Source organism: Corvus hawaiiensis, chromosome 3 (assembly GCF_020740725.1).
Source record: "Corvus hawaiiensis isolate bCorHaw1 chromosome 3, bCorHaw1.pri.cur, whole genome shotgun sequence".
Classification (NCBI taxonomy): domain Eukaryota; kingdom Metazoa; phylum Chordata; class Aves; order Passeriformes; family Corvidae; genus Corvus; species Corvus hawaiiensis.
The window spans coordinates 110362768-110374863 of record NC_063215.1 but is presented as its reverse complement, the minus strand read 5'-3'; the positions used below and the strand labels follow the sequence as shown (position 1 = coordinate 110374863).

The 12096-nt window shown below is 62.8% G+C and overlaps 2 protein-coding genes across 12 annotated transcripts in view; both read right to left on the bottom strand.

Annotated features, from left to right (window-relative positions):
• Positions 1–2032: 2032 nt before the first annotated feature.
• Positions 2033–7046, bottom strand: OTX1 (orthodenticle homeobox 1). The gene is made up of 4 exons (XM_048299673.1): positions 6876–7046; positions 5276–5737; positions 4596–4747; positions 2033–3919 (listed from the first exon to the last, which is right to left on the bottom strand). The coding sequence occupies exons 2-4, from the start codon at positions 5370–5372 to the stop codon at positions 3161–3163; spliced, it is 1008 nt and encodes a 335-aa protein (XP_048155630.1). The 5' UTR covers positions 5373–5737; positions 6876–7046; the 3' UTR covers positions 2033–3160.
• A 2523-nt stretch (positions 7047–9569) lies between these two features.
• The window catches only part of EHBP1 (EH domain binding protein 1), a 211459-nt gene continuing 208932 nt past the window's right edge, over positions 9570–12096 (bottom strand). For all 11 annotated transcript variants that reach the window (XM_048296572.1, XM_048296576.1, XM_048296577.1 and 8 more), the window contains 2 exons: positions 10822–10936; positions 9570–10644 (listed from right to left, as the gene is read on the bottom strand). In XM_048296572.1, the coding sequence (XP_048152529.1) occupies positions 10554–10644; positions 10822–10936 (206 nt within the window). In that variant the 3' untranslated portion in view covers positions 9570–10553. The remainder of the gene's footprint in view (positions 10645–10821; positions 10937–12096) is intronic.

Below are 12096 nucleotides of genomic sequence, written 5' to 3'. Positions count from 1 at the left end.
GAAAGAGGGAGGGTGCTGGGGCCCCCCAAACCCAGGCATGACCCTTCCGAGCCCATGGTCGGCCACCAACAGGCAGAAGTCAAGTCTTGCCCACCCTGCTGGCACTGACTGAAAAAAAATTGAAACAAATGGAGCCAAGAACTGAGGGCACAGCCATGATTTGCTGTGATCTGGACCAGGTCTCTGTGCCTCCAAAGCCACGTGCATTGAGCAGCCAACTTCAACACCACGCTCCAGGTCCGTGTGAGTGGGAAAAGAAAATGCCCAAATTGCAGTGTGGGAGTTGCTGGATAAACCACTGATCAGTGGCACCTGGTGTTGCTGGTGCCTAAATCGGGGGGGGGGGGGGGGGGGGGGGAACTGGGGGTACACAACCATCCCTTGGAGTCCTAAACCCCAAAGCAGAGCCCCGGCCCAGCCCCACTGTGGGGCACTGGATGAAGAGATTTAGGACCACATCACCAAAACCAAAATTCAGGCTCCCCTCTTGGCTGTGTCTCTCAGCATCGCTGATTTACCGAGTTATAGTGGAAGTGTGCATCATTTTTGTTTAAAGAAGACAAAAGGTGTGTGTCTGGGGGATTGTGTGTCATACACCTGCTGGATCTTATCTCTCCTTTGCTCACTAAATCTGGGAAGGCAACTCTGGTTCATTTTGTGGCCAGCACAGATTTTTTTTTTCCCAGCCGCAGGAGGGCTGTGATAACTTTTTCCCCTTTAAAGGAAGGGCTTGGGGATGCATAGACCGGTGCACCTGGACCCAGCACACATGGCCCTCACTCAAACTGCCTGTACAGCCACACTTTAGTGACTGCAGAAGAGAACAATTATTTTATAAGTATAGATGCATTTTTTAAAAATACTGACATACCTTCTATCTATATATATGCAGAGAAGGAGACAACAAGGAAAAGAACCACTTAGAGAAAAATCCCCTAACATTGACTCAGTCACTCGCCCCCTCCCATAGCTCCCTGTTGCACCGGGGAGTGCGGGAGGCCTCCCCCCGCCTCGGGGCTCTGCCATGGCCACGACCCTGGAAGGATGCGGGTGGCTCCTGAGGCTGATCCCACTGTTTTCCCACCGCAGCCGCATCATCACAGTGCCAGCCCCGTTCGCTCTCCGCCAGGATGCTGGAGCGGGGAAGCGGGGGCAGGTGGTGCGGGAGGGGAGATGTGAAACCCTCCCCAAAGCGTGGAGAATTGAAACCTCTCACCCCACCGCGGTCCCCACTGCCCGGGGCCGCCTGGGGACACCAGGGGTGGGGATACGCGGCACAGCCCCGGAGCTTCCAGATACAGTGGGCACTACTGCAGGGAGGAGTATGGGAATTTGGGGATGCTCCCCGAACAGTGCATCAATGGCCCAAGCAGGGGAGCAGTGGCCCCGCGGGTCCACGCATCCCCGGTCCTGTGCAAGTAGGAACAGCCCCAGCTCCGACAGGCAGCTTCCAACAACTGAAGGGAAGGTCTGGGGAGGGGGGGGGGGGGGGAAGAGGGTGAGATTGTCACGAGAAAAGCTCATCTCTCTGTCTTCGCTGGCTGGACCGCAGCCGGCAGCAGCTGAGGGTGGTACAGCCGGGAGCCAGGGCTGGAAGCGCAGGTGCGGAACCTGCACAGTGGGACAGAGGTCCGGCTGGATGTCCGAGTGTCCCTCACTCCCCGCCACCGGCACTCAGGCTCGCCCGTGGGTCCCGAGTTTGGGGGCTGCCCCACCGATCCTGGGGGTAAATTGCTGGTTCGGGCAGCGTTTGCCCGTCCCGTGAGTCCCATCGGCACCACGGGGCACCAAAAATCAGTAACCAATTAAGCGTCAATTAATGTAAGAGTGGGTCCCCAGCCCGTACCTGCAGAAGCGGCGGTGGGTCCCCCCTCCAGAGCACTCGCAAATTCATCACACACATCCCCATCCTGCTGGGACCCCCCCCCAAGAAATATTTCCCAGCTCCTCATTCCCCCCCAGGGCAGTTTTATGAGGAAGAGGAGGCGGGAGGGAGGAAGGAGAACAGAACACCACTACATTTATTAGTTTAGATTTTATTGGGGTGGGCGGGAAGAAAGGAGGGGGGTTGCCTTACAGTTGAAGGGGTTACGGCATCAAAAGTCACACGTACACTGTCCCTGTCCCCGCGGCGGGGCAAAGCTGCCGGGAAGCGCCAGCCCAGGCGGGGGAAGCAGGAACGCGGGGCTGCAGCCCCGACCCGCCACAACGCACCGACCGACACAAGGGGCTCGAAACAACCAAAACGAAAACCAAACCAAAAAACACACTCCGAAAAGCCGTGCGCCCCCCCCTCCCCAGCCCCAAACCAGAGCTGCTTATCCCTGCAACCCTCCCCCCAAAAAATAAACCAAAACTTTTTTTGCAGCTTTCTTTTTTTTTTCTTTCCTTTTATTATTTTTTTTTCCAAAAGTTTTGGGTTTTTTGGTCTGCAGGTTGCGGATCAGCTGGGCAGCCTTTCCCTCCCCCTTTGCCTCCCTTCTGGGCACCTCCCATGGCTGCTGCCTTCCCCCTCACCCTCAGCCCCAGGACGGCACAGCCAAGCCTGTGCAGAGCCCTCGAGGATGGACGGAGGACGTGAGACCGGGAAAGATTCATTTCTTAGGGAAGAAAATCGAAATTAAAAAAAGATTTTTTTTTTTTTTTTTACGTTCTGTTCCATGTTAGACTCTAGATAAATGCCAACCCAACAGCATCAACTAAAAATAATCGTGGTCACTGGAACGGACCGAGTATTTACATCATTCCCGCCACTCCCCGCGGCAAGAGGCTGTACAGGACTGGCAAGCCGGGGCTTCCGCACCCGCAGGGGCTGAGGGTCCCCGCACAAAGCTGGGGGGCACTGGCAGGGCAGGAGCCAGCCTGCACCTCTGCCCAGGGGGCAGCAGGGGACACGCTAGGCTTTTTAATTTTTTTTTAAACTCCTCTTCTGTTGTGTTTAAAAAAATAATAATTATAATAAACCTGGTGGAGTGGTGCAGGAAGCAAATAAATATCAGTCAGTAGAGATGGGGGCGGCAGGACCTCCCCAGGGCATCGCCACTGCTAACGAAGAGGGAGGAGGAGGAGGAGAAGGAAGAACCAGAGTCCTGCCCAGGAGGCGGTGGGGAGTCCCCGGGTGTGGGGTCAGTGGCAGCTTGTGGGGATGGTGATCGGCCCCTCACAAGACCTGGAAGCGCCAGGACGCCTGGTCCTTGTAGTCAAGGCAGTCGGGGGAGTTGAAGTTGAGCTTCCAGGAGGCAGCAGCGGCAGCGGCGGGCTCCTTGTAGTCCAGGCAGTCGGAGGAGTTGAAGGGCAGCCCTGTGCCTCCGTAACCTTGGTGGTGGTGGTGGTGGTGGTGATGGTGGTGGTGGCCCGAGCTCTGGCTCAGCGGGTGGTGGTGGTGGTGGCCCGGCACCGAGGAGGGCCCCATGGGGCTGAGCTGATGGGGATGGTGGTGGGAGTGCATGGGCGCCAGGTAGGAGCTGCAATCCACGCCCCCGAAATAGGACGAAGAGGGCGGCGCAGGGTAGCCCTGGCCGTACCCCCCGCCCTGGCTGTAGGACACGGGGTAGGAGGCGGAGGCGGCCGAGGCGGCGGGGCCGGCCCGCTGCATGCAGGAGGCGGCGGCCGGCGGCAGCGGCTCGGGCACCGTCACCCCCGCCGGCGCCGCGCCGGGAGAGATGGAAGCCGGGCTCCAGATGGATGACGCCGGGGTGCTGAGAGAGGCCGGGGCGCCCACCGGGGCTGAGGAGGCCGAGCTGGAGGAGGAAGACGAGGCGGAGCTGGAGGCCGCTGCCGGCGGCGTGAACTGTCCGCTGCTCTCCGAACCCGAGCTCTCCCGAGCGGGCGACGATTTCTTCTTGGCCGGACGGCTCTTGGCCCCGCCGCCGCTCTGCTGCTGCTGCCGGCACTTGGCGCGGCGGTTCTTGAACCAGACCTGCAGGGAGAAAACGGGGTGCAGGGGAGGAAGGAGCGTGGCGGGGTGAGCAGGCGCCCAGGCAGCCCCAGAAGGGGCTCTGCAGCCTGCGAGCACCCAACCACCCTCACGCAGTTCTCCCAGTACCCACGCCCAGCCACTAACACTGCGCACCCCTCGCACCCCCAAATATAATCCTACCCCTGCCTGGCAACCCAGCCACCCCATAACCTGCCAAAAGCAAGGATGACTGGGGTCAAAGGCTGTGGTGTCTCAGCTCGTGCACATCCCTGGCACAGCGACAAAATTTGGGGGACAGAGCCTGCGTTGGGTGCTGCCTGCATATGCCACCCCTTTGGGTATCCAGGGAGCAGTGCCCACCAGAGGGAATACGTCTGAGAAACACCCAAGTGCTAGGGCTGCTATGCCCTGGAGCAGGTGGAGGGTGACAGAAAGGTATTAACAAAAATAAAATTAATACAAGAGGATAAAAAATAAAAACAAACGCTCCCTCTTCAGCTGAATATCCCCACAGTGGGACAGAGAAGTGGATGGGAGGCCACACGCATCCCTGTCCCAAGGAAACAGTGTTGAGTGTGGATGGAGCACCCGGTCTGAGCGGTGCCAGCTGAGCTGGGGTGGCCCTGCATCCCCTCGTCCCACAGCGGTGCAGGATTCCCCCACACAGGTCCAGTACCTGGACTCGGGATTCGGGCAGGTTGATCTTCAGGGCGACTTCCTCCCGCATGAAGATGTCAGGGTAGCGGGTCTTGGCAAAGAGTGCCTCCAGCACGTCCAGCTGCGAGCGGGTGAAGGTGGTGCGCTCCCGCCGCTGCTTCCGCGGGGTGGCTGCGGGATGAGCACCACCACAGCGGTCACGCTGAGCCCCCACGCACCTCCCGCACGCCCCGGCACGGGGGGAGCCCCGGTGTCCCCGGGGCAGGGGCCTGGGGCGCACCCCCGCTGCAGACCCCAAAGAGCAGCAGTGTCCCCCACACCCCGGCTGCCGGACCCCATCCCGCTGCGGGCAGGGCGAGGGGCACAGTGCTGGGGAAGGGTCAGGCCTGGCTCTAGCGGGAACTATGGGGAGATTTCGTTGTGCTGAAATAAATTACTTTTTTTTGTTGTTCACTTTGAAACTTCTTTATCCTTAAAAATCCCTGTGAAAACGAAGAAACCCCGGGAACAGGGGGGAAAATTCATCTAGACCCCAATCTCCCCAGGCAGGGGTGCAGACAAACCGGGGGAACCCAGCCCACAGCCCACCCTAAACCGTACGGCCCCACCAGCTCTTCCAAACCCGCATGGGATGGAACTTTTTCCCCTCCACTTGCTGGAGAATGGCGGGACTGGGGGGCCGCGGTGCGCGGCACTCACCCGGATACCCCACGGAGGGATGCAGCAGGTCCATGGTGGGCCCCGTCAGCCCCAGCCCATTCATGCCGTAAGGGGGCTGTTTGAGGTAAGACATCATGCTAGAAGCCGGGCAGTTTCCTCCAAAGTCCCGCAGAAAAAAAAAATCAAAATCAAACCAAATCTATGGGGCGGGGAAGGGGGATATGAAAAGGGAAAAAAACCTGACAAAAAGAGCCGCCGAAAACACCCCAAACAAGAGGCAAAAAAAATTTAAAGCCAACGACAATTAAAAAACGGAGCACAAAGTCGGTATGAAAGGAGTTTTTTCCGTTCCGTCCCGCCGTCACCGCCGCGAGGTCCTCGAGAGATCGCAGGTGAAGTGAGAGAAAAATAAAAACGAAGCAAAAAAAAAAAAATTAAAATAGCGACGAGGATCGAGAAACAGGCGGATTTCTTCCCCGCGCAGAGGCGAGGCCGGAGCGCCTGGGGAGAGAGTGGAGAGAAGCGGGTGAGGCTTCGGCCGCCCGAGTCCTGCCGGGGGCTCCCGCGGGGCTGCGCCCACCCGGCGCGGGGGCTCCGCGTGGGCGGCTTCCGCTTGTTAATTTTATTATTATTTTATTTTAAACGAAAGCGAGTCGCGCGCAAGTGCCGAGAGGCAACAGTGCCCGGCGATCGGGAGAGATAAAGCAATTATTTAAAAAGATAATTGGATTAGGAATCAAAAGGAGGTATCAGAGGAGGGAAGTATAATTAATTTAAAAGCGAGCAGACGGGGACGTTTTAATTAGAAATGGATAAGAGTTAAAAAGGGGAAAAGGAAAAGAGCGCTCCGGCAGCCGAGCGGGCGACGGGGCCGGCAGCCGGGACGGGACGGTGGCGGGGCCCGCCCGGGGGGCTCGGCAGGGCCGGCGGGGGGGGACACGCACACGAGAGACCCGGCAGCGCCCGGGCTCGGTGGCAAAACGCCGCAGATAAACGCGGAGGGGAGGAAGCAGCGGAGAGACCCCGGGCGGTCCCGTCGAGCCCCGGGGGCAGCCCCCGCTGCCGAGGGTGAACGGGGGCACCCGGCCCGAGGGGAGGTGGATGCCGGGCGGGGGTTCGCGGTGCCCCCCGGTAGGCCGGGGCCGGGCGCAGGTCGGGTGGCGGCGCCGGGACCCGGCGTTGCATAACTTTGTCGGGGACGCGGCAGAGCGGGCCCGTCCCGGGAGGAGAGAGTGGGGAAGACGGGGGAAATAAAAGTGAAAAAGAGAAGAGAGAAAAGAGGAAAATCCCGAGGCAGCCCCGGCCCGGCCGTGCTCACCACCCCTGCCCACGGCGCCGCGGGCCCGCTACGCTCCGTCCCGGCGCCGCCGCCCGCCCCGTCGGTGAGCGCGGTGCCCACCGCCCCCGCCCGCCTCACCTGCGCGGCCACCTGCGGAGCGACTGAGCGCCCGCCCGACGGCCGCGGCGGGGGCTGCGCGGGGCAGCGCGGGGCGGAGCGGGCGGGGGGCGCGGAGGGGGCGCGGCGGGGGGAGGAGGGAGGGGGGCAGGCAGGTGAGAGGCGGGCTGGGGAGGGGGGCTGGGGGGGCGCTGCCCGAAGCCGAGCCGCGCACCCCCGACTTGTCGGGGTGCCCCGCGTTACCTTGCCGGCGGCCCGCGCTGTCGGGGCGATGGAGCCGCGGCCCTGATGAGGATTGATCACCTACCCCCGGCCCTACCCTTGTATGTGCGCGCAAAGCAACTGCGTAACCAGCCCGGCGCCAATCCCCGGCCGCTCCCCGCCTGACTGACAGCCGCCCGGGCAATGGCAGCGCGGGGCGACGGCTCGTCCGCACCGCCCCGCGCCGCTCCGCGCTCCCCCGCGCACCGACCCCGGCGCCGCGGAGAGCCGGCCGGCCGAGCGAGGGGTGCAGGGGGCGGGCGGGCAGGGCCCCGCGCAACCTCCGCGGAGAGGGCGGGTGGTGGGAATTGTTGGAGAAGTGCGGAACAGAGGGGGGCCGCTCCGCGCCCGCGCAGCTCTGCCCCCTCCCTCGGGGAAGCCCCCCACGCCGCTCCGCGCCGCCCTCCGCGTCGCCCTCCGCGTCCCTGCCGCCCGAGGAGATCGCAGAAAAAGTTTCGGCCGCCGCCTTCGCCGGCACGGAGGGCGCTCCTGGGGAGGGGAGGCGGTGTCGCGGCCCCCCCATCCCGATGCCCGCAGGCTCTCCCAAACTTTGTGCTTTAAAATCCCAATAAAACTACTGCGACCGCACCTTCCCCCGCGTGTCCCGAATTTGGGGGCTTCGCGGGGGGCGAGCGGGCGGGGACCGCACGGGAGCGGCGGGGAGAGGGACGAGAAGACACGGGGCCCTCCGCACCGCTCCGCGGGGCCCCACTCCTTGCTCGAGGCGGCGGGGTCGGGGCGCGGCGGCCGCGCAGGCGGCGGAGCGGCCCCGGACCTCTAAAGAGGCTCCGGTGCGCAGCTTTTGTTGGTCTCCCCAAATCAACTACCTCTAATAGCAGTGGAGCTGAAAGCGAGCTAATGTTCAAAGGCGCTGCCCGCCGGCCCCGATCGGAGCGCGGTCTCCCGGGGGGAAGACTTCCCCCCCCATTTTATTTTGTTGTTGTTGGAGGGTTTTTTTCCCCCTTCTTTTCAAATCTTTTTTCCTGTGCGAGGAGGGAACCGTCTAAGCCGGGCAGGAGGGAGCCGATGAGCCGATGAGCAGAGCGAAGGAGGTTAGCAAGCCCCTCTGCTCTCCCGCAAAAGTCAGCGACACGGGCACTTCTCCCCGTAACAAAGGCGCCGCGGCCCATTCACAAAAAAGCAAAGGGAGGAGGAGGGAGGAGGAAGAGTTTGCGGGGGCAGTTCTCCCCCCTTCCAGCCCCTCTGCCCCGTTTTGCCCCGGTCCTGCCGGGGCAGTTCCTGGCTCGGGCTGCGCTCCCCCCCGCCCCCGCCGCCTTCCCATCACTTCGCCCCGCCGGGGCAGCCCCGGTCCTGGCGGGCAGCAGGCCCCCCCGAGGCTTTTCCCCCGCACACACACCAGGGGGTATCTATGCCCCCCCAAGCCTCCCGCAACTCCCGCGGTTGCCCAATCCCCTATTGCAGACGCCTCCCCGCAGGCTCGGCCGGGGGCTGCGGGCAGGGCGGGCGCGGGGCTCGCCACCCCCCCCCGAGGTGACGGTCCCGATCGGCGACTCCGATCCCCCGTTCCCTCCGCCGGACGGAGCCGGCGCCCTCCCCGCTGCGCCCAGGTAAGGTCGGCGGCAGGGCGGGACCTGCGGGTGGGCAGGGGGCTGGGCTGCGCGACCCCGGCCCCGGCGAAGGGCAGGGGCAGTTCGGTCCGGCTGCGGGGCGGGGGCCTCCTGCGGCCGGTTTGCCGGGCTGGGGGCGAAAGACGGGGGACACACACACTTATTTTTCCCTCGGTCCAGCGACTGAGTTACTTTTTTCGCTTTAAAAGCTAGGCAAACACCAGCCCCCCTAGGCGAGGAGGATGCCCGCCCGCGGCCCCCCTCGCCCCAGGGACAGACCCACGCTTCGGGGCTCAGCAGCTCCCGGTGCCCGGCTGGGCAGGCAGCGCCGCGGGCTTTGCCGCCTCTCCCCTCCCGAGCCTCCGCCGCGCTCCGCAGCCGGGGAGCCCTCGGAGCGCGTTTCCTCCCGTCTCCAGCCGCTGTATTTTTACGGGAGGGCAGAAGAGCACGGCGGAGCCTGCTGCCCCAGTCCCCCCCCGGGGCGGGGGTGCTCCGCGCATCTTCCGAAACTTTGCATGGGGCCAAACCCACCTACGGGCCCCGGGGCAGCCCCCAGTTTCCCAGGCCGGTACATCCCGCGGCACCGGCGGCCGCTCGCACAAAACCGGGCGCTTCTCTCCTCCACGGGGGACTTTTTCTGGTGAGAGCGGGAGGGCGGAGCGGGCCGCGGGCCGCAGCTGCACCTGGAGCCGCCGGCGCTGTTGGGGTTCCTCGTGGAGCGGCAGCCGCAACCCCGCAGGGTTCGGGCTCCTTCCGCCAGCTCCGCTCCCCGCGGGTGCGTTCCTTGCGCGCCCGCAGCCGGGCCTTGGCCGCGCATCCCCCACGCCGCCGGCGGGCGGCATCGGCCCCCCGGGGAAAAGTTTTACCTCCCCCTCCCCGAGCTGCATTTTATTAAAATCAAACGAAAAACTTTTCCGTCCGGTGGGTTTCGTTGCGCTGGCGAAGCGGCGGCGGCCGGGGCGGCTCGGGGCGCGGAGCCCCGCTGCCCCCCCCCCCCCCGCCCCCGGCCGGGATCGGTCCCTTCCCGCCCCCCAAGCCCCCCTCGCCGGCCGACTGTGGGCGGGAGGGGTGAAGGGAGTTTCCCAGGTAAAGAGAAAAGCGGCAGTTAACGGTAAGAAAGATTCGGGTTTTATTGAAAATTTTATATATGACTCGGTGTTGTAATAAATAAACGAGACGAGCTCCACGAAGGGACGATGCAAGCGCGGGACACGCTTGGGGGCACACGGACGGGGCGGGGTGCAGTGGGGAACGCGGCCGGGCGCAATAAATAACGCGGAGCGGGCGGCGCGGTCCGGTTCGGTCCGCGGGGGGACGCGGGTGGGAAGTGCCCGCGCTGCCCCGGGCCGGGCCGGTCTCTGCCCCGGGCCGGGCCGGTCTCTGCCCCGGGCCGGGCCGGTCTCTGCCCCGGGCTGGGCCGGTCTCTGCTCCGGGCTGCCCCGCTCCGCTCGCAGCCGCTCCCAGGGTTTTGTGCCAGCTCTGGGGGAGAAGGCCCCCGAGTAAACCAGAGCAGCTCGGCTCTCCTCCCGGGGAAATGTAAAACTGATGTAATAAACCACTGGTAAATACAGCACATTTTTAATAATAACTGGGGTGGATCTGACCTAACTATAAAATGTAGGTAGCTTATTAAGTATTACATATGGCAGGACTAGATGAAACCATTCCCAATGATTTTTTTTTTTTTCCTATATCCCCCTCTCTAATCCTATTACGACAAAAACATTTTTATTTCAAAACTCAGCCCTCCTCCAGCTACAGAAACCAGGACAGACAATTTCTTCTCCTCCTTCCGCCCATCTCCGGCATCGCCCGCACGCCAGGGGTCTCGGCGATTCCATTTCCAACGCTTTCGGCAGGAGAGCTGAGCCCACACGGAAATCATGGGACAACGCGAGTTCGCTTGAATGGAAAACAAAAAACAACGGAGTGGGGCCTGGCGCAGCCTAGATCTGGCCTAAGAAAATGGAAAAAAGTTTAATCTTTTTTTTTCAAAACATCTTTTTCTTTTTTTTTTTTTCCCAGTCTCGTCGGCATTTTAAAAACATAAGAAAGCCGCGCTGCGATTTCGTTGCCGCCGCGGGAAGGCCGCTCACTGGAGAACGCATTTCTCTTCCTTCTTGGCCATCTTGCCTTTGTTTTGCTCGAGGGTCCTCTCCAAATGCTCGTCCTCTTCCTCGGCCCTGCGGAAAGAGGCGGCGGGAGGCGCGGTGAGGGACTGCGCGGGATGCGCACCGGCCCCGCTCGCCTCCGAGGCCACGCCGAGTTACCCCACGGCCACGGCGCCCGCGGACGTGGACCAAACTTTCCGTGGGGACCGTGGTGACTCGGCGGGGACCCCCCCCCTTTGCCCGACTCACTGCTTCTCCTGGGCGTCCAGGTCCCTGACCAGCGCGTCCCGTTTGTTAACGAGAATAACGAGTTCGTCCAGCAAGAGCTGCTCTCGCCTCTTCTGCGCCTCGGTCTTCTGCCAGTCTGCGGGAGAAGCACAACAAGAGCAGCGGTGAGAGCCGCGGCCGCCAGCGCCCGGCACAGCCAACCCGGCCGGAACCGCGCCCGCTGCGGCCCGGCCCGGCCCGGCCCGGCACAGCCCAACGCAGCCTGGCACAGCCCGACCCGGCCCGGCACAGCCCAATACAGCCTGGCACAGCCCGACCCGGCCCGGCACAGCCCAATACAGCCTGGCACAGCCCGACCCGGCCCGGCACAGCCCAATACAGCCTGGCACAGCCCGACTCGGCCCCGGCCTCTCTCCCCAGCGAGGCTATCGCGGGGACAAGCGTAGCCCGGCGGCGTTTCGCCCACCTTGGTTTCGGGGAGTTCAGCAATGATTTGAGGGTCGTTTGTGTGGGGGTTTCTTTCCTTTTTTTTTTTTTTTTTTTTCTTTTTAGTGTAGAATTTGTTTTGTTTTGTTTTCCCCACGCCTGTGCCTGCTGGCGGGCATGGCCACTGCCAGGTTTGCCCTCCCGGAGGAATGCCCGCTTCCCGCAGCCAGGCTCCTCTCTGCGCACTCCTCGCCCGCTCTCAGCGGCTGGAGGAATCTCACACTGCGCACCATATGCTCCGCAGTAACTTTAAAGGCAGGTATCGCTTAATTAGCATTTCCCACTTTGAAGTAAAAATACACTTGCTACAGAATATCGCGGGGCCCCTCCACCCCCGGCGCTGGTAGCCAGCGGCGGGCGGGCCGCCTCGCTAATCCCAAAGGGATTCCTCTGGCCGCGGCCCGCCGGAGCCCGGCCCAGCCCGGCGCAGCCCCCCGGGGCCGCCCGCAGCCTCCGGCTCTCCAGCCAGACCGTGAGGGCTTGTCGCTGTCAGTCAAGCCCCAGCCTTCCCCGCCTCCCTCATTAAGAAGGTAAACAATGAAAAGCAGGAGCAGTAGATTATGAGGGAGATAGCAGGACAATTGAGGAGCGGGAGGGAAAGAGGACACCAGCTCCAAAAAAAAAAGAAAAAAAAAAACAACCACCGTGAGAAGCCATCGCCACCGGCCCGGCCGTGTCCTCCTCCCCGGCCGCGCTTCCCGAAGGCGAAGGGGAGAGAGGGTGCAATCCTTTTGGCTTTCTCTCCCACCCCCCCCGCGCTCTCCATTGCCCTGGGCGATCATGTTAAAACTCACATGGCTGGTGCTTATT